Source organism: Chiloscyllium punctatum, chromosome 20 (assembly GCF_047496795.1).
Source record: "Chiloscyllium punctatum isolate Juve2018m chromosome 20, sChiPun1.3, whole genome shotgun sequence".
Lineage (NCBI taxonomy): Eukaryota > Metazoa > Chordata > Chondrichthyes > Orectolobiformes > Hemiscylliidae > Chiloscyllium > Chiloscyllium punctatum.
The window spans coordinates 11,462,754-11,483,222 of record NC_092758.1 but is presented as its reverse complement, the minus strand read 5'-3'; the positions used below and the strand labels follow the sequence as shown (position 1 = coordinate 11,483,222).

General features: G+C 45.9%; 1 protein-coding gene across 3 annotated transcripts in view; it reads right to left on the bottom strand.

Moving 5' to 3' along the window:
* Positions 1–20,469, bottom strand: part of ndst1b (N-deacetylase/N-sulfotransferase (heparan glucosaminyl) 1b) — a 322,190-nt gene that overhangs the window by 101,203 nt on the left and 200,518 nt on the right. For all 3 annotated transcript variants that reach the window (XM_072590317.1, XM_072590316.1, XM_072590318.1), the window contains 3 exons: positions 10,756–12,047; positions 5,269–5,356; positions 1,052–1,206 (listed from right to left, as the gene is read on the bottom strand). In XM_072590317.1, coding sequence (XP_072446418.1) covers positions 1,052–1,206; positions 5,269–5,356; positions 10,756–11,751 — 1,239 coding nt within the window. In that variant the 5' untranslated portion in view covers positions 11,752–12,047. The remainder of the gene's footprint in view (positions 1–1,051; positions 1,207–5,268; positions 5,357–10,755; positions 12,048–20,469) is intronic.

Sequence of the window (20,469 nt, the reverse complement as noted above, 5' to 3'; positions counted from 1 at the left end):
TTAGCATGGCCAATTCACCTGACCTCACATCTTTGGATTGTGGGAGGAAACCGGAGCACCCGGAGGAAACCCACGCAGACACGGGGAGAATGTGCAAACTCCACACAGTCACCCAAGGTGGGAATCGATCCTGGGTCCCCGGTGCTGTGAGGCAGCAGTGCTAACCACTGAGTCACCGTGCTGCCCTTTGCAAAGTGGCATTCCCACAAGCCTCTGGTCCCCATTCCCCATTGGACAGGCTGCTTCTTTACAGACATCGCCATCCTCCCCAAGCCACCCAACACTTCCTTCAGTCTTCAGCAGTCTCTGACACTGAAACCAAAGCTTCTCACTGCTCCCCCAATCATGGGCACTTCTCTCTTGCATTTTCTGTGACTAGGTTTCAATGTTTATGCATCAGATGTGAGACAGGACCAATCGGTGACTGGTGGAGAGGCACCTCACCAATTGAGAAACACATCAGCCATGATCGAATGATGGAGCAGACCTGATGTGCAGAATGGTGTAATTCTGCTCCGAGCCAGAGTCATAGAGACGTACAGCACAGAAACAGACCCTTGGGTCCAACTCGTCCATGCCAACCAGATATGCCAACCTAATCTAGGCCCATTTGCCAGCACTTAGCCCATATCCCTCTAAACCCTTCCTATTCATATATCCATCCAGATGCCTTTTAAACATTGTAATTGTACCAGCCTCCACCACGTCCTCTGGCAGCTCATTCCATATTTACCGCCCTCTGCGTGAATCTCATGGTCTGTCCATTCTTCTGAGACAGGCCAATTTTCTTTGACTTGTTGACACCTTCATTAACTTTTCCTGGGTCTTCAGGAGACCTTTGGGGGGTAGCGAACCTGCCCGCTAACCCTTTGTATCTAGAGCATTTCAGGGACAAAACATTTTCAACTGTGTACGAAACCACTGGGCGCAGTTTAGGAACAAGTTGTGTTTTTCTGCTTGGCTGATCTTTCTGGTCTCGTTTGGCAAATTTTATGGATGACACGTTTGGGGGCCAGTAAAGAAGTTATAAGTGGGCCATGCTCCAACTCACCAGTGCAAACTGCTTGTTGAGGAGCATTTGCTCAGCCAGCACTGACTGGTTGTGGAAGAGATGGGGTTGCATGTGACTCCACATGTGAGGGAACCACCAGAACTCGTCCACATTGGCCAGGAGAAGACTGTCCCCTTGGTCTTCCTCATCGGTCCCTGAAAGACAAGGAATTGATCAGAAACCAGCCCAGCTGAAAGGTTACTATGTACAACAGCAACAACAATGTTCATTGATCTAGCACCTTTAATATAGTAAAGCATCTCAGCACTGCAAACCAAAACACCACGCTATGGCACTGATTGGTTGGTTGCATCAAACGTAAATCTTGTTGAGAATAGACACATGTTTATCATCTTGCACTTAGAATCTATAGAATCCCTACAGTGTGGAAACAATACCCTTTGGCCCAACATGTCCACACTGACCCTCCAAAGAGTAACCCACCCAGACTCATTCCATCCTCTATTATCCTACATTTACCCCTGACTAAAGCACCGTACCTACACATCACTGAAAACTATGGGCAATTTAGCATGGCCAATTCACCTAACCTGCACATCTTATTGGACTGTGGGAGGAAACCCGCACAGACCCAGGGAGAATCTGCAAACTCCACACAGGCAGTCACCTGAGGCTGGAACCAAACCCGGGTCCCTGGCACTGAGAGGCAGCAGTGCTAACCACATGGGTGCGGGGAGAGAGACGCACGCGCGCGCGCGCGCACACACACACACACACACACACACACACACACACACACAGTCCTGACAAATGCAGCATGTGCAGGGAGGAAGCTCAAAAACACCACAGCCATGACCTGTCCCTCAACCAACACCACAGGTCAGCTGGTGTCCTACCTCATGGTCCTTGTGGGATACTGCTGTGTTTTTCCACACACTGCAATAGTCAGTATAATCCAAATATACCTCATTGGCTGTGGAGTGCTTTGGGTTGTCCCACAGCCATGAAAGGGCGCTACAGAAATGCATATCTTGGTTTCTAGGCTCAATGCCCATTTACACTTAGCAACTAAAATGCTTCAGGAGATAAAAGTAATTAACAGAAACAGAGAAGACTGTAAAATAATAATTCAAAACAGCAATGTGTGTGTGTGAGTCAGAATCAGAACCGTGGCTGTGGGCCACTGGCTTTAAGCAGCTCCCCTGCACACCCCAACCTCTATCTGCTCACCGATTGCACACAGTTTACATACCACTGGGGCTGTAGAAGAAGACACTATAGGTGTACTCCCTGGGCAATCCTTCAGGCTCCACCACCGTGGGGAGAAATGTCTTCACCCAGAGAGTGGGGAGCCTGGAGGATCCTCTGCCACAGAAAGTGGTTGAGGCCAAAGTGCTGAATGTTTTCAGGAAGGAATCTGTTCTAGTTCTCAGGGATCAAAGAGTACGGGGGAGAGAGTGGGACTGGGTTGGACAATCAGCCAAGACCGTATTGAATGGCAGAGCAGGCTCAAAGGGCCAAAGGGCCTCCTCCTGTTCCTATTCTCTCTATGTTTCTATGTAAATAAAGGTACAGCATTAGCAGTATCAGGCCAAATGCCAGGCTTCCTCATTGCTTCCTCTGTCGAGGTAATTCAAGCAATGAAAGTTGACTTGCCAATCTGTAACCTTTTCCCTTGTAGCTGGAGTGCGGCAGCAACAGCTCAGTGCAGAGCTGGGCTGATGCAGAGAGCCCTTGGAGACAGACTGTGATGTTTGTCTTTCTGACTTTGTTTCCTGTTGTTCTGACCTATGGTCATACAGTGTATCGCTGTAGTGTAATGTTTCTTCTTCATTTCTCTACTCTGTAACTAAGGATTGTACCGAGGTAGTCTGTGTAGTGGTGGAAGTGTCAACTTATGAACTTATCACTTTTCATCTGAGTACATGTGACAATCGAGCGAATTCAATTCATTCATTCATTCAAACTGGACCGACCACTTAGCATTTTTGTGTTTATTCCGATTAGTCTAATATGAAAAGCCTCAGCAAAACCTCTCTCTTCCAGCTGTATTCATGGAGAAACCATCAGAACATGCATCCAAGAGCCTGGTGAAAGGTGGGCTGTAAGGAGTGTTTTTACAGAATCACGCAATTGCTACAGTGCAGAAGGAGGCCAGTCAGCCCATCGTGTTTGTTCTGGTGCTCCAAATGAGCAATACACCTGTGCCATTCTCCTAACGTCTCTCCATGACCTAGTACATTGTTACTTTTCAGATACAGCCTATTCTGTTTTGGAAGCCCTGAATGGACCTAACTCCAAAATACTCTCAGGCCGTGCATTCCAAACTGTAACCACTTGCTGCATGGAATAGATCATCTTCATCTCGATTATTTTAAATCTGTGCTCTCTTGTTCCCAATCTTTCAATCAGTGGGAACAGTTCCTCCCTACGTATTCTGTTCAGACCCCTCAGAGAGTCATAGAGATGTACAGCACAGAAACACAGGTCCAACTCAGCCATACCAACCAGATCCAAAGTTAATCTAGTCCCATTTGCCAGCATTTGGCCCACGTCCCTCTAAACCCTTCCTATTCATATACCCATCCAGATGCCTCTTAAATGTTGTAATTGTACTAGCCTCCACCACTTCCTCCAGCAGCTCATTCTATACACGCACCAATCTCTGCATGAAAAAGTTGCTCCTTAGGCCCCTTTTAAATTTTTACCTTCTCACATTAAACCTATGCCCTCTAGTTTTGGACTCCCCTACCCGACAGAAAAGACCTTGACTATCCACCCTTATCTATGCCCCTCATGAGTTTATAAACCTCCATAAGGTCACTCCTCAGTCTCTGACATTCCAGGGAAAACAGCCCCAGCCTATCCAACCTCTCCCTATAGCTCAAACCCTCCAACCCTGGCAACATCCTTGTCAATGTTTTCTGAGCGTTTCAAGTTTAACAACATCTTTCTAATAGCAGGGAGACCAGAATTGAACACAATATTCCAAAAGGGGCCTAACCAATGTCCTGTATGGCCACAATATGCCAACCCAACTCTTATACTCAATGTACTGATTTTGAATACCTCTTCTCCAAAGATAGGATTCACAACTTTCGCAGTCTCTCTTATGACTGAACTTCTCCATCCCTGAAACCATTCTTATGAATTTTCTGCACTACTGTCTGAGGTGACCACTGCTGGTACCTTGTGGTGTTTGCCACCTTTGCCAGGATGTGGGACTGGGTAAAGGTTGTTTGAAATAGGTCACTGCCAATAATCCTCCTTTGTCTTGCATCTGCGGTGCTCTCAAATAAAGGACATAGTCCTGCTCTCTTGTTAGAGAGAGAGAGAGAGAGAGAGATACAGAGAGAGAGATAGGTGGTGGTGAGTTTAACCTGATGGTCACCATGCCTCAGGTAAGGGAGAGAGATTGAGAAGGACAGTCTTTCATGGTAACCGCAGCCTGTACAGGAATCGAACCCATGCTGTTGGTATCATCCTGCATCGCAAACCAGCCATCCAGCTAACTGAGCTAACAGACCCCACCCCGGCCAGCCAAGAGCGGAGAGCTTCTTTTAGTCTGTTGGATACTGTTCCTGATGTATCAGATTCCTGCAAGAATCACACCCAAAAATGTCATGCTATATAATATAATTCCTACAATGCAAAGAGGCCATTCAGCCCATCGAGTCCACACTGACCTTCTAAAGAACATCCCAGCTAGACGCAGATGACCTTTCTCCTGTATTGCATGCATAAGGTACAGCAGATCCAGTTGAGATCTATTATTCCCTAACGACACAGACTAGGATTGGATGTTTTTAATCAACTTGCTCAGCTATGTTGCCACAGGTATCTGGGCAGGTGGGGTTTGAACTTGGATCTTGTGGGCCAGACATAGGGACTTTACCAGTGTCACAAGGGCCCTCTGACCAGGAGATAAATAGGGACCTATTTTTTTACCAATTTAACACTGCGTGTGTACAGTCTTATTTGAGATGTAAAAGTATAATCAGACATTATCTTATCAAATGACAGGAAGGGCTCAAGGGGCCAAATGTTTTAATTTTGTACGTTTTATGTTATGCTCTTAAACACTTGTCAGGTTCAATGAGTCAAATGAACCCGCCCACCCCTGTTAGGCTGGATCCAGCTGCCGTGATGATATAAAAGTTGACCAATGCTTCCTTATTTTGCGGACACAGCACAGCATCAAGCCACAATAACCAACAGTCCGAGGGGGACAGGCCGGATAAAGGAAAGTGCCTCACCAGTGTAATAGAACTTTCCAGAGAAGCCCAGATTGAAGGTGAAGTTTGGAATGTGGACTCGCAATTGCTTCTGGGTTTCAAGGAGAGCCTGTAAAGAAAGTAGCAAAGGAAGAGTCAGTCACACTAACTAACCACAGCAAGGTTCGGGCAGGGCATGAGTCTCAAATTGGGACAAGCCCTCACCGCAAATCACAGCTCTTTCTCAAAACTTATTTCATGGGATGTGGGTATCGCTGGTGAGGTCAGCACTTGTTACCCATCCCTGACTGTCCTTGAACACAGTGGCTTCCTTCACTATTTCAGAGGGTGTGATGTAGTGGTACCAGTGTTTAATTGGGGTGGACAAAGTCAGAAGTCATACAACACCAGGTTTTAGTCCAACAGTCCTTTGTCACTTCACCTGATGAAGGAGCAGTGCTCCAAAGCTTATGATTTCAAATCATCCTGTTGGACTATAACCTTGTGTCACATGACTTCTGATTTCAGAGGCCAATTATAAGTCAATCACATTGCTGTGGGTCTGGAGTCACCAGACCACGTAAGGACAGCAGATTTCCTTCCCTAAAGGGCATTAGTGACCAGTTGGTTCTTTTTTAACAACAATGGCCACTATTACTGAGACTGACTTAATATTCATAGAGACATAGAGATATACAGCATGGAAACAGACCCTTCGGTCCAACCCGTCCATGCCGACCAGATATCCCAACCCAATCTAGTCCCATCTGCCAGCACCCGGCCCATATCCCTCCAAATCCTTCCTATTCATATACCCATCCAAATGCCTCTTAAATGTTGCAGTTGTACCAGCCTCCACCACATCCTCTGGAAACTCATTCCATACACGTGCCACCCTCTGCGTGAAAAAGTTGCCCCTTAGGTCTCTTTTATATCTTTCCCCTCTCACCCTAAACCTATGCCCTCTAGTTCTGGACCACCCCACCCCAGGGAAAAGACTTTGTCTATTTATCCTATCCATGCCCCTCATGATTTTGTAAACCTCTATAAGGTCACCCCTCAGCCTCCGACGCTCCAACGATATCAGCCCCAGCCTGTTCAGCCTTAGTTCAATTTACAGCTAGCAATATGGTGGGATTTGTCACTCAGGCGGGTTTAAACTAGTGTGGAGGGAGGTGTGAACCAGAGCCATAGGTCACCAAGTAAAATAGTCAAAGAGGAGTCAGAGACTAAGGCTAATAAAGCAAACAGCAAAGAGCCAGGGAAAGGCACTGAATGCTGTGGGACTGGCAGCCTGAAGTGCAATTATTTTAAGTGAGGAGTATGATAGGTAAGGCAGATGAACAGAGAGCTTGGATTAATATATAAAATCATGTTGTAGCTATTACAGACACATGGTCAAGAGAGGGACAAGACTGGCAGCTTAATGTTCCAGGATTAAGATGGTTCAGGCAAGATAGACAGGGATCTAAACAAGGTGGGGGAGTTGTGTTACTGACTAGGGAGAACACCACAGCTGTATTGAGGGAGGGCTCATCCAACAAGGCCATACAGGGAGAGCTCAGGAATTGGAAAGATGCAATCAATCACTTTGATGGGATTGGACTACAGGCCTCCCAATAGCCAGTGGGAGATACAGGAACAGATATGTGGACAGATGACAGGAAAAAATGTGAAAACAAAAGGTTTGTTGTTTTGGGTGATTTGATGTCTTCTATATTGACTAGAACTCCCTTAATGCCAGGGACCTGGAAGGTGAGGGTAATTTGTTAGGAATACCCAGGGTGGGGTAGGGTGGGGTAGGGTGGGGTGGGGTGGGTGTGGTGGGGGGAAGGTGTGGAGGTTTCATGAAGCAATATGTAAATATCCAAATAGGGAAGGGGCCCTACTAGGCCTGGTATTGGGGAATGGGCCCAGGCAAGTGATCAAAATTTCAGTGGGGGAGCATTTTGGGAACAGTGATCATAATTCTGCTGGTTTTACGTTATTTGTGGATAAGACAAAGAATAGTCCTTGGGTGAAAGTATTAATTGGGGAAAGGCTAACTACTGCAATATTAGGCAGGAGCTGGGGAATGTGGATTGGGGGTGGCAGTTTGAGGGTAAATCCTTATCTGGCATGAGGGAATCTTTCAAAGGTCAGTTGATTAGTATTCAGGACTAGCATGTTCCAGTCAAAGTGAAGGATAAGGACAGCAAGACAAGAAAAATTAAGGGCTTTGTCAGAAAGAAAAAGGTGACTACTCAAGGTTTATGGTAGACAGGCAGAGTCTTACATTCAGAGAGTCATAGAGTCATACAGTCAGAGAGTCATAGAGATGTACAGCACAGAAACAGACCCTTCGCATCAACCCGTCCATGCCGACCAGATATCCCAACCCAATCTAGTCCCACCTACCAGCACCCAGCCCATATCCCTCCAAACCCTTCCTATTCATATACACATCCAGATGCCTTTTAAATATTGCAATTGTACCAGCCTCCACCACTTCCTCTGGCAGCTCACTCCACACATGCACCACCATCTGCGTGAAAAAGTTGCCCCTTAGGTCTCTTTTATATCTTTCCCCTCTCACCCAAAACCTATGCCCTCTAGTTCTGGACTCCCCAACCCCAGGGAAAAGACCTTGTCTATTTACCTTATCCATACCCCTCATGATTTTATAAACCTCTATAAGGTCAGCCCTCAGCCTCCAATGCTCCAGGGAAAACAGCCCCAGCCTGTTCAGCCTCCAACCCTGGCAACATCCTTGTAAATCTTTTCTCAACCCTTTTAAGTTTCCTTGAATAATACAGAGAAAGCAGGAAAGAACTTAAACTGGGAATGAGAAGGGCTAAAAGAGGCTATGAAAGGTTCTTGACGAACAGGATTGGGAAAATCCCAAGGCATTTAATACAGAAATAAGAGACAAGAGGGTTGCTAGGGAAAGGGTGGGTCTAGGGACCTACCCTAGGGACCAGTGTAGCCTCATCTTCCGCCTGGGAACCCTCCAATCACAAGGGATGAACTCAGATTTCTCCAGTTTCCTCATTTCCCCTCCCCCCACCTTGTCTCAGTCCCAACCCTCGAATTCAGCACCACCTTCCGAACCTGCAATCTTCTTCCTGACCTCTCCGCCCCTGCCCCCACTCCAGCCTATCACCCTCACCTTAACCTCCTTCCACCTATCGCATTTCCAATGCCCCTCCCCTAAGTCCCTCCTTTTACCTTAGCCCACTTGGCACACCCTCCTCATTCCTGAAGAAGGGCTCATGCCCGAAACGTCGATTCTCCTGCTCCTTGGATGCTGCCTGACCTGCTGCGCTTTTCCAGCAACACATTTTCAGCTCTGATCACCAGCATCTGCAGTCCTCACTTTCTCCTAAAGGGTCGGCCTACTCAAGGATAAGGAAGGTAATTTGTGTGTGGACCTTGAGGAAGTGAGTGAGGTCCTTCACGATCATTTGCATCAGCACTCACATATGAGAAGGACGTGGTGGATAGTGAGTCTAGAGAGGGGTATGTTGATTTCCCAGGGCATGTCAATTGCAAAGAGGAGGAGGGGTTCAGTGTGTTTTGAAAAGCAGAATGCTGAAGGATACAGGTGAGGAAATTGCTGAGGCCTTGTACAAAATCTGTGTATCCTCTTTAGGTGCAGGAGAGTTCCTGGGGACTGAAGAATAGTCAGTGTAGTTCCTCTGTTTAAGAAGGGCAACAGGGTTAATCTGGCAAATTACAGGCCAGTGTGCCTCATGTCAGTGGTAGGAAAATTACTGGAAAAGATTCTTTGGGATAGGATTTAAACAATTTGAAAAAATATGGAATTATTAGTGATCGACAGCAGTACGCTTTGCCAGGGGAGGTCACGTCTCGCAAATTTGATTGAATCCTTTGAGGAAGTGACTGATGAGGGCAGGGCGGTGGATGTTGTCGATGTGCACTTTAGCAAGGCCTTTGACAAGGTCCCTCATGGCCAACTGATACAAAAGGCAAAGTCACACGTGGTCAATGGTGAGCTGGAAGATGAATATAGAACTGGCTTAACCATAGAAGACAGACAGTGGCAGTGGAAGGGTACTGTTCTGAATGGAGATGTATGAGCAGTGGTGTTCTGTGGGGATCGGTGCTGGGACCCCTGCTGTTTTTAATATATACAAATGAAGGGAATGTAGGTGGCCTGATCAGTAAGTTTGTGGATGTCACAAAAATTGGAGAGCTGCAGATAGTGGGAAGGATTGTCAAGAGGGGACACCAGGATACTGATCAGCTAGAGACCGGGGCGGAGAAATGGCAGATGGAGTTTAATCTGGACATATGCGAGGTGATGCATTTTGGAAGGTCTAATGTAGGAGGGAAGTACACAGTAAATGGCAGAACCCTTAATAGCATCAACATTTCAAGGGATCCAGGCGTACAGGCCCACAATTCCCTGAAAATGGCAAAACAAATGAAGAAAGTGGTCAGAAGGCATATAGTATTGCTTGTCTTCATCGGTTGGGGCATAGAGTATGGCAAGTAACTTTGTGGCTGTTTCGAACTTTAGTGCAGCCTCATTGGGAATATTATGTACAGTTCTGGTTGCCACACTCCCAGAGGGATGCGGAGGCTTTGGAGAGGGTACAGAAACGGTTTACTAAGATGTTGCCTGGTTATAAGGGTATTAGCTATGGACAAACTTGGTTGGTTTTCCCTTGAACGTCAAAGGCTGAGAGGTGGACCTGATAGAAGTTTCCAAAATGATGAGAGGAATTGACAAAATGGCTAGTTGGAGTCTTTCTCCCAGAGCAGAAGTGTCATTTACTCAGGGGCATAGGTTTAAGGTCAAAGAGAGTAATTTAGTGGTGATGTGAGAGGCACTTTTCTTTTGTCCAGGGGCTGGGAAGTGCCTGGAATGCACTGCCAGAGGAGGTGGTGGAGGTGGATACAATAGCAAAGTTCTTGACAGATATATGAATTGACAGGAGATAGGGGGATACTGCAAAAGGGTTTCTACTTAGAAAGGCATCATGTGTCAGCACGGACTTGATGGGTCAAAGGGCCTGTTCCTGTGATGTTCTGTTCCGTTCTTTGACAGAGGCAACAAAGATATGTCTGTATCAACCAGTAATTAGTGGGTGGCATGGTGGCACAGTGGTTAGCACTGCTGCCTCACAGCGCCAGAGACCCGGGTTCAATTCCCGCCTCAGGCGACTGACTGTGTGGAGTTTGCACATTCTCCCCGTGTCTGCGTGGGTTTCCCCCGGGTGCTCCGGTTTCCTCCCACAGTCCAAACGATGTGCAGGTTAGGTGAATTGGCCACGCTAAATTGCCCATAGTGTTAGGTAAGGGGTAAATGTAGATGTAGGGGTATGGGTGGATTGCGCTTCGGCGGGGCGGTGTGGACTTGTTGGGCCGAAGGGCCTGTTTCCACACTGTAAAGTAATCTAATCAAATCTAATTGAGAAACCCCAGTTCAGGAACCACTGCACGAGACAATAACTGTTGGCCGAACCAGCAGTGCCCACATCCCATGAGCAGACTAAGAAAATGAAGGGGGAAAGAACTGGTTACCTTCACATCTTCTGCTTTCATCCTGGTTCCCTCTTTGCCAACAAAGATATCATCAATGTCCACTAAAATATACCTGTCCAGCGGGAGAGATAATCTCTTCCCTGTCAGAAAGGAGACCGCATCCACAAAGACAAGCTTGTGGAGCCAGAAGTTCATGTTGTTTCCAAACAGCACTCGCTGTATCCCATCATGGAGTCCCAGGTCCTGCACTACAGTTGTATGAAGGGCAGCATCCACCTCCATGTGCGGGATGTTCTCAGCGGATTTGGTCTTGGCGAGCAAAACGGGTTCATACGTTGAATGGTTGGACTGGAAGACTGTCCAGTCATCTCCCGGCAGGAAGCCCTTCTCCACCTCCTTTGCTTTTGTGATGTACAGAAGCGGTGATTTGGGGTTAATGCTGCAGTCTTTGAGGCCCAGGTTAGAGTGGAGGTACAAAGGGAAGCCCTTTAGCTGGGCACTGAGCAAACTATTTTCATTCGCTTTGAAGAAGCCAATTATGCCAACACTGTACTCAATGCAGTACTTATCGAGCAGTTCCCTGTTCCAAGCATCCAGATTCACGTACTTCAAAATGTTCTCATATATAACGAGGACAAAGCGGCCTCTGTCCTCATCTGTCAATGTGGGCATGTCGCCCTTGCCTGGCGCGATCTCCGTGTGGTACTTGAACCGACTGGTCTCCAGGATGGCCACGATCTCCTGCCCCAGTTGGGTGTACATGCTTTCAACAAAGACCAGGACCACAGGGTCAGTGCGAGAGACATCCACTGCCTTCATGGGCTTGGTTGGGAATAGCCTGGACGGGGTGACTCTGGAGTCGTCACAGTCAGGACGCTGGACTTCGCTGGAAAGTTCCGTCTCTTGCTTGGTTCCGATGTACAGGTAATAGGCGGAGATGAACACAGTAACCATGCAGAAGGCAAAGAGTAACAGAAGCACTCCCTGCAACGTGAGTTGTCGAAACAGCCGACGCAGTCTGCTCAGGAAACTCATGCTTTATGTCCTCCCTCTTCCGAGATTTAAAGTAGCGCGGTTGTTTCTGCCTTCAGAAAATAAAAATCTTCCCTCTTGCGTTTCATGTCACCATTGCAAATCATTTGCTGTCACTCAAATCCAGGAGTACGAGGTTCTCTTGGGTTACCACAGCTGACGAAGGGGAGTGCTCCACTGTTTAACTGTGTCCATTGAGTGTGACCCAGGAACCCCTCGGCGAGCCACGAGAGGAGGTTGGACCCCTCAAACATCGATGAGACGGTTCATGATAACTGGGAGAAATGAGAACAGTCACCCTGGAATGAAGACAGAAAACGAGTCAGGCGCACACAGCTTACTCACATGCTGGGCTTCCAGCTTCTGCTGTATATCCACAGAATGAACAGATCACAAGCCAGCCCTACCCCTACTTTACAAAACTCACCAACAGTGATTGAGAACGTAATAACTCAACCTCCCAATACAAGATCCTGGATTTCAGTCTTAAAATATCAAGTGCTGTTCACCTTTTGTTTTCATTCTCTAGGAGACCTGCAGTTTGCAAAATATTACAAATATTTGTCTGCTGAAATAGTCATAATTGTCCGTGGTCTTTATCATTTTATTCTTTATTCTGACTGTCTGTAACAATGTTATGAATTATGACTACACAATTTACTTGCATCATCATCCCAATTTGGAAGCTGCCAAATCAATTATCATCTATTTTGCTGTTTGTACAACTTGGACTGATGTTTTGTTATAGGACTTAGCAGTTTTGAAGAAGTTTACATGGTTTAATTCTTTTTGGACCCTAATGCAGAAAAAGGATGGGCATATAATTGGCATTTTATATTTGCAGAACTGATAAGACCACACGAAATAGCAACTAGAGGAGGCCATTCAGCCCCTTCAGCCTATTCTGCTATTCAATAGGATCACGGCTGATCCAACATTCCTCATGTCCACTTTCCTGCCATTTCCCAATAATCCTTGGTTCTCTGACTGATCAAAGATCTATCTATCTCAGCCTTAAATATACACAAGGACTTTGTCCTCTCAGCTCCCTGTGGTAAGGAATTCCAAAGACTTCTGAAAGAAGAAATACCACCTCATCTCAGTCTTAAATTGGTCCCTCTTTATTCAGAACCTCTGCCCTCTGGTCCTAGACTCTCCCAATAGGGGGAACATCTTCTCAGCACTGATCCTATCAAGCCCCTTTAAGAATCCAGTCTGTTTCAATGAGATCATCTTGCATTTTTCTAAACTCCAATGAGAGTTCTAGCCTGTTTAACCTTTGCTTAATGCAGTGAAATTTCTGCCTCTTGATTATTGCTGTTCTCTCCCTCCATTGTCAAGGGGCAAATTGTTTGGAGTTACAGGTAATGACAGCGACCAAGTAAGTACATTGTCAAGGTTCCCATTCTCACTATTACAGTTTTATCCCAATCCTATGCACACACAAAAGCCAAGTCTCGGAGCATTATTGGGATGCAAGTTGCGTAAAACACAAATGACATGCTCATCCAAGCAGTTAACTCATTTACCTTTGATTAACTGCTTGTATTTTCCAGACTTTAATGGGAGTCAGTTATTAATTAGGTTATTGTATTCTTTGCAATACTGATTTCTGTCCCACTTATTTAACTCTTAACAGATCCATGTGAAGTGTACAATGAAGCACGTGAGTCTTTTGTAACTGATAGATTTAGACCAGGGAAGAAAACACTGTGAAATATTGTTGTGGTTCTGTTCGCCAAGCTGGGAATTTGTGTTGCAGACATTTCGTCCCCTGTCTAGGTGACATCCTCAGTGCTTGGGAGCCTCCTGTGAAGCACTTCTGTGATCTTCCCTCCGGCATTTATAGTGGCCTGTCTCTGCCGCTTCCAGTTGTCAGTTCCAGCTGTCCGCTGCAGTGGCCGGTATATTGGGTCCAGGTCGATGTGTTTGTTGATAGAATCTGTGGATGAGTGCCATGCTTCTAGGAATTCCCTGGCTGTTCTGTTTGGCTTGTCCTATAATAGTCGTGTTGTCCCAGTCGAATTCATGTTGCTTGTCATCTGCGTGTGTGGCTACGAAGGATAGCTGGTCGTGTCATTTCGTGGCTAGTTGGTGTTCATGGATGCGGATCGTTAGCTGTCTTCCTGTCCTCATTCCGTTGTCTTTCCCTTAGGCAGCTGTTGATGAAATTGCACGGGTATCCGTTTTTGGCGAATAAATTATAGAGGTGTTCTTCTTCCTCTTTTTGCAGTTCTGGTGTACTGCAGTGTGTTGTGGTCCTTTTGAACAGTGTCTTGATGCAGTTTCTTTTGTGCAACTTCTTTTGCACCTATACAACAGAGTCACAACACAGAAGCGCTTCACAGGAGGCTCCCAAGCACTGAGGATGTCACCTAGACAGGGGACGAAACATCTGCAACACAAATTCCCAGCTTGGGGAACAGAACCACAACAACAAGCACCCGAGCTACAAATCTTCTCACAAACTTTGAACACTGTGAAATATGTTTAAAAATTTGGTTTACTAAACAGCTTGACCAAAACCACACTTCCCACTGTGATTGTGTATGTCATAGAGTCATAGAGACGTAGCATGGAAACAGACCCTTCGGTCCAACCCGTCCATGCCGACCAGATATCCCAACCCAATCTAGTCCCACCTGCCAGCACCCAGCCCATATCCCTCCAAACCCTTCCTATTCATATACCCATCCAAACGCCTCTTAAATGTTGTAATTGTACCAGCCTCCACCACTTCCTCTGGCAGCTCATTCCAAACACGTACCACCCTCTGCATGAAAAAAGTTGCCCTTTAGGTCTCTTTTATATCTTTCCCCTCTCACCCTAAATCTATGCCCTCTAGTTCTGGACTCCCCGACCCCAGGGAAAAGACTTTGCCTAATTACCCTAGCCATGCCCTGATACGGAAGACTTAAATAAAATTGTGATCCCAGTAATGTTTGCTCCATCCCTAATGCAAGGGTTTTAATAGAACATAGAACATAGAAGAATACAGCGCAGTACAGGCCCTTCGGCCCTCGATGTTGCGCCGATCAAAGCATCCCTAACCTACACTAACCCACTATCCTCCATATACCTATCCAATGCCCGCTTAAATACCCATAAAGAGGGAGAGTCCACTACTGCTACTGGCAGGGCATTCCATGAACTTACGACTCGCTGAGTGAAGAACCTACCCCTAACATCAGTCCTATATCTACCCCCCCTTAATTTAAAGCTATGCCCCCTTGTAATAGCTGACTCCATACGTGGAAAAAGGTTCTCACTGTCAACCCGATCTAACCCCCTAATCATCTTGTACACCTCTATCAAATCACCCCTAAACCTTCTTTTCTCCAATGAAAACAACCCCAAGTGCCTCAGCCTTTCCTCATAGGATTTTCCTACCATACCAGGCAACATCCTGGTAAACTTCCTCTGCACCCGTTCCAGTGCCTCCACATCCTTCCTATAGTATGGCGACCAAAACTGCACACAATATTCCAGATGCGGCCGCACCAGAGTCTTATACAACTGCAGCATGACCTCAGGACTCCGGAACTCAATTCCTCTACCAATAAAAGCCAGTACGCCATATGCCTTCTTCACTGCACTATTTACCTGGTTGGCAACTTTCAGAGATCTGTGTACATGGACACCAAGATCCCTCTGCTCTTCCACACTACCAAGTAGTCTACCATTAGCCCAGTAATCCATCTTTTTATTACTCTTACCAAAGTGAATCACTTCACACTTAGCTACATTGAATTCCATTTGCCACCTTTCTGCCCAGTTCTGCAGCTTCTCTATATCCCGCTGTAACCTGCCACATCCTTCCTCACTGTCTACAACTCCTCCGACTTTCGTATCATCCGCAAACTTGCTCACCCAACCTTCTAACCCTTCCTCCAGGTCATTTATAAAAATGACAAACAGCAATGGTCCCAAAACAGATCCTTGCGGAACACCGCTAGTGACGGCACTCCAAGATGAACCTTTGCCATCAACTACTACCCTCTGTCTTCTTCCAGAGAGCCAATTCCTAATCCAAACCTCCAACTCACCTTCAATGCCATATCTCTGTATTTTCTGCAGTAGCCTACCATGGGGGACCTTATCAAACGCCTTACTAAAATCCATATATACCACATCTACCGCTTTCCCCTCATCTACCTCCTTAGTCACCTTCTCAAAGAATTCAATAAGGTTTGTGAGGCACGACCTGCCCTTCACAAAACCATGCTGACTATCCTTGATCACATCACTCTTATCCAGATGTGCATAAATCCTATCCCTTACAATTCTCTCTAAGACTTTGCCCACAACAGAAGTGAGACTCACTGGCCTATAGTTACTAGGATTATCCCTACTCCCCTTCTTGAACAAGGGAACCACGTTTGCTAGCCTCCAGTCCTCTGGCACTACTCCTGTCGACAAAGAGGACACAAAAATCAAGGCCAATGGCTCTGCAATCTCCTCCCTTGCTTCCCAGAGAATCCTAGGATAAATACCATCAGGCCCAGGGGACTTATCTATTTTCACCCTTGCCAGAATTTCCAACACCTCTTCTCTACATATCTCAAAGCCATCCATTCTACTTATTCGTGCCTCAGTATTTATATCGACAACAATGTCCTGTTCCTGAGTGAATACTGACGAAAAGTATTCATTCAGCGCCTCCCCAATCTCTTCAGCCTCCACACCTATTCCTTCCCTAGTCATTCTTTTATTCCTAACATACCTATAGAAAGCCTTAGGGTTTTCCCTAATCCTACCAACTAAGGACCTTTCATGTCCCCTCCTTGCTGCTCTTAGCTCTCTCTTCAGGTCCTTCCGGGCTACCTTATAACTCTCAATTGCCCCTATTGAACCTTCACGCCTCATCTTTACAAAGGCCGCCCTCTTCCGTTTAACAAGGGATTCCAACTCCTTATTAAACCACGGCTCCCTCACACGACCCTTTCCTCCCTGCCTGATAGGTACGTACTTATCAAGGACACTCAATAGTTGCTCCTTGAACAAGTTCCACATATCAATTACGCTCTTGCCTTGGAATCTACTTTTCCAATCCACACATCCTAAGTCATGCCTCAACGCATCATAATTTCCCTGCCCCCAGCTATAACTCTTGCCCTGTAGTACACACTTATCCCTCTCCATCACGAGAGTAAAAATCACCGAATTGTGGTCACTGTCCCCAAAGTGCTCACCTACCTCTAGTTCTAATACCTGGCCTGGTTCGTTACCCAGAACCAAATCCAGTATGGCCTCACCTCTTGTAGGCTTATCTACATATTGTGTCAGGAAACTCTCCTGCACACATTGCACAAACACTGACCCATCTAACGAACTTGAGCTATAGCTTTCCCAATCAATATCAGGAAAGTTAAAGTCTCCCATAACAATCACCCTATTACTGTCGCTCTTCTCCTGAATCATCTTCACAATCCTTTCTTCAACGATTCTAGGACTATTAGGAGGCCTGTAAAAGACTCCTAACAGGGTGACCTCACCTCTCCTATTCCTAACCTCCACCCAAACTACCTCAGATGGCAAATCTTCGTCCATCTTCCTTTCCACCGCTGTAATACTATCTTTGACAAGCAAAGCCACACCCCCCCCTCTTTTGCCCCCACCTCTGACCCTACTAAAACATTTAAACCCTGGAACCTGCAACAGCCAATCCTGTCCCTGATCTAGCCATGTCTCCGTAATAGCCACAACATCGAAGTCCCAGGTACCAACCCACCAAATCCAAAAGCTTGTGATTTCAAATAAAACTGTTGGACATTAACCTGGTGTCATGTGATTTCTGACTTTGTCCATGCCAGCCCAACACCGGCACCTCCACTTCATTTCAGAAAGCAGTTGAGAGTCAGTCACATTGTGGATCTGGTACACTATAACACGTAAGGACAGGTTTAGAGGGATATGGGCCAAACGTTGGCAAATGGGACTAGATTAATTTAGGATATCTGGTTGGCGTGGATGAGTTGGACTGAAGGAACTCTTTCTATGCTGCACAGTTCCTGGATTTCCTTTGCTAAAGAGTATTAGTGAACTACAGGAGTTGTTACAACGATTTATAGCACAGTCTCTTCTGATATAACGCGATAGTTCAGTTTCCTTGCAATCCCACGTTATAAGAAAATTGCATAATAGCAGCACCACTTAAACCAATGGGGCTAGAATTGCGTTAGCATCAATACAGGGAAGGAAAGTTCACATTCTACAAATAATGGTCTAAATTCTTTAATCATGTTATAGCTAATTTGCATTGCAGAAACGCGTGTTTTAGCAGAACCGACTGTATTTACACATTATTAGACCAGCCTCTAAATTCCAAATTTTATAGAATTCATACTTCACCATCGACCATAATGGGATTTGAATCCACATTCCCCAAATATCAGCCTGGAGTTCTGGATTTCCAGTCCAATGACATTAGCACAATGGTACCATCTCCCACCAGATAAACACACTGTCAGATAACATAGAATTATGCATCATTTGCATGTTGAATAAGCCAAGAGAGAACAAGACCTTTTATTATTCACACAGTTCACTGATGGTCAAACACCAACATAAAGAAACTGTAACTACACAAACTGATTATTGGGTTGTTAACAGTAATGCTCAGTATGAATGGAAGATTTCAAGAGGGAATCAGATTATTAACTGAAAATGAAACATGTGGAAGAGCTGCAGTGAGAAGGTGGGAGGATGGTAATGGGTTAGTTGCTCAGTTGGACAGTCAGCAGTCAGAACAGGCTGAAGAGACTCATGTTGAGCTCTACACTTCATTGATTCGGCCTCGGACACTCTAGATATTCTCTCCTCCAGCTGTTCAGAAATACCACTGGAGCAGGTGGGCCTCCTAATCCAGAGATAGGAACTACTCCCACAACAGCACCATTTGATATGCAACAGGTTACAGTATCTCTATCCATTTTAGGTCCTCCAACAGTCTGAGTAATACAATGTCCTTTTAGAGGGGGTGATACAAGATTAATTTCCAGTTTAAAGAACCTCAGTTACATGGAGAGCTTAAAAAAACTTGGTTCATTCCCTTTAAAGATGGGTAGACTTAGAGTCAATGGACATCCAGATATTTCTAATCGAACTGCTCAGTGATATTCTTGCACACCTCGGGAGCAGGTGAGATTCGATCCCTGGTTCAGAGGTAGAACCAAAAAAGCCTCTGAATAGAAGCCCATGATATGAATAAAGGATTGTTTTGCATCTCCAATGAAAGATTATTTCAGAACGCACAGAACGGAGCTGAGAGGGGGTAGGAAAAGCCTGAACATTGGAGCAGTTCTGCAGATTCTCTGGAATCACGGTCTGTGTGGTGGATGCTCACTGCAAAGGATTCAGGACCTCTTCCCAACTGGTGCAGAGACTGCAGACAGTTAAAGTGTCTGTGTGTGTTTGTCTTGTTCCACATGATCTCCTGGGCTGGTTTCAGTTACCTCACTAGGTTGTAGATGACAGTAACTGGAAGAGATTTTGAGGATTGCTGTGGACTGAGAGAAACATTTCCATGGTCATTGCTGAGCTATTTCCCTTCAATAACATCCCTTGTACATGCCTTACAATGACCTTACACATCGGGAGAACGTATACAATGTTGGGTTCCTTATTTAAGGAAGGATATATTAAATTCAAGACAAATCTATAATTCAAAATAGAATGAGGACCTGTCAGTTTTTGCAAGAAACCATCTGGTTCACTACTTTAGAACATAGAACATAGAACATAGAAGAATACAGCGTAGTACAGGCCCTTTGGCCTCGATGTTGCGCCGATCCAAGCCCACCTAACCTACACTAGCCCACTATCCTCCATATGCCTATCCAGTGCCCGTTTAAATGCCCATAAAGAGGGAGAGTCCACCACTGCTACTGGCAGAGCATTCCATGAACTCACGACTCGCTGAGTAAAGAATCTACCCCTAACATCTGTCCTATACCTACCACCCCTTAATTTAAAGCTATGCCCCCTCGTAATAGCTGACTCCATATGTGGAAAAAGGTTCGCATGGTCAACCCTATCTAACCCCCTAATCATCTTGTACACCTCTATCAAGTCACCCCTAAACCTTCTTTTCTCCAATGAAAACAGCCCCAAGTGCCTCAGCCTTTCCTCATAGGATCTTCCTACCATACCAGGCAACATCCTGGTAAACCTCCTCTGCACCCGTTCCAGTGCCTCCACATCCTTCCTATAGTATGGCGACCAAAACTGCACAGAATACTCCAGATGAGGCCGCACCAGAGTCATATACAACTGCAACATGACCTCAGGACTCCAGAATTCAATTCCTCTACCAATAAAAGCCAGTACGCCATTTGCCTTCTTCACTGCACTATTTACCTGGGTGGCAACTTTCAGAGATCTGTGTACATGGACACCAAGATCCCTCTGCTCATCCACACTACCAAGTATCCGACCATTAGCCCAGTACCCCATCTTTTTGTTACTCTTACCAAAGTGAATCACCTCAGACTTACCCACATTGAACTTCATTTGCCACCTTTCTGCCCAGTTCTGCAGCTTATCTATATCCCGCTGTAACCTGACACATCCTTCCTCACTTTCAACAACTCCACCGACTTTCGTATCATCTGCAAACTTGCTCACCCAACCTTCTAGCCCCTCCTCCAGGTCATTTATAAAAGTGACAAACAGCAATGGTCCCAAAACAGATCCTTGCGGAACACCGCTAGTAACTGCACT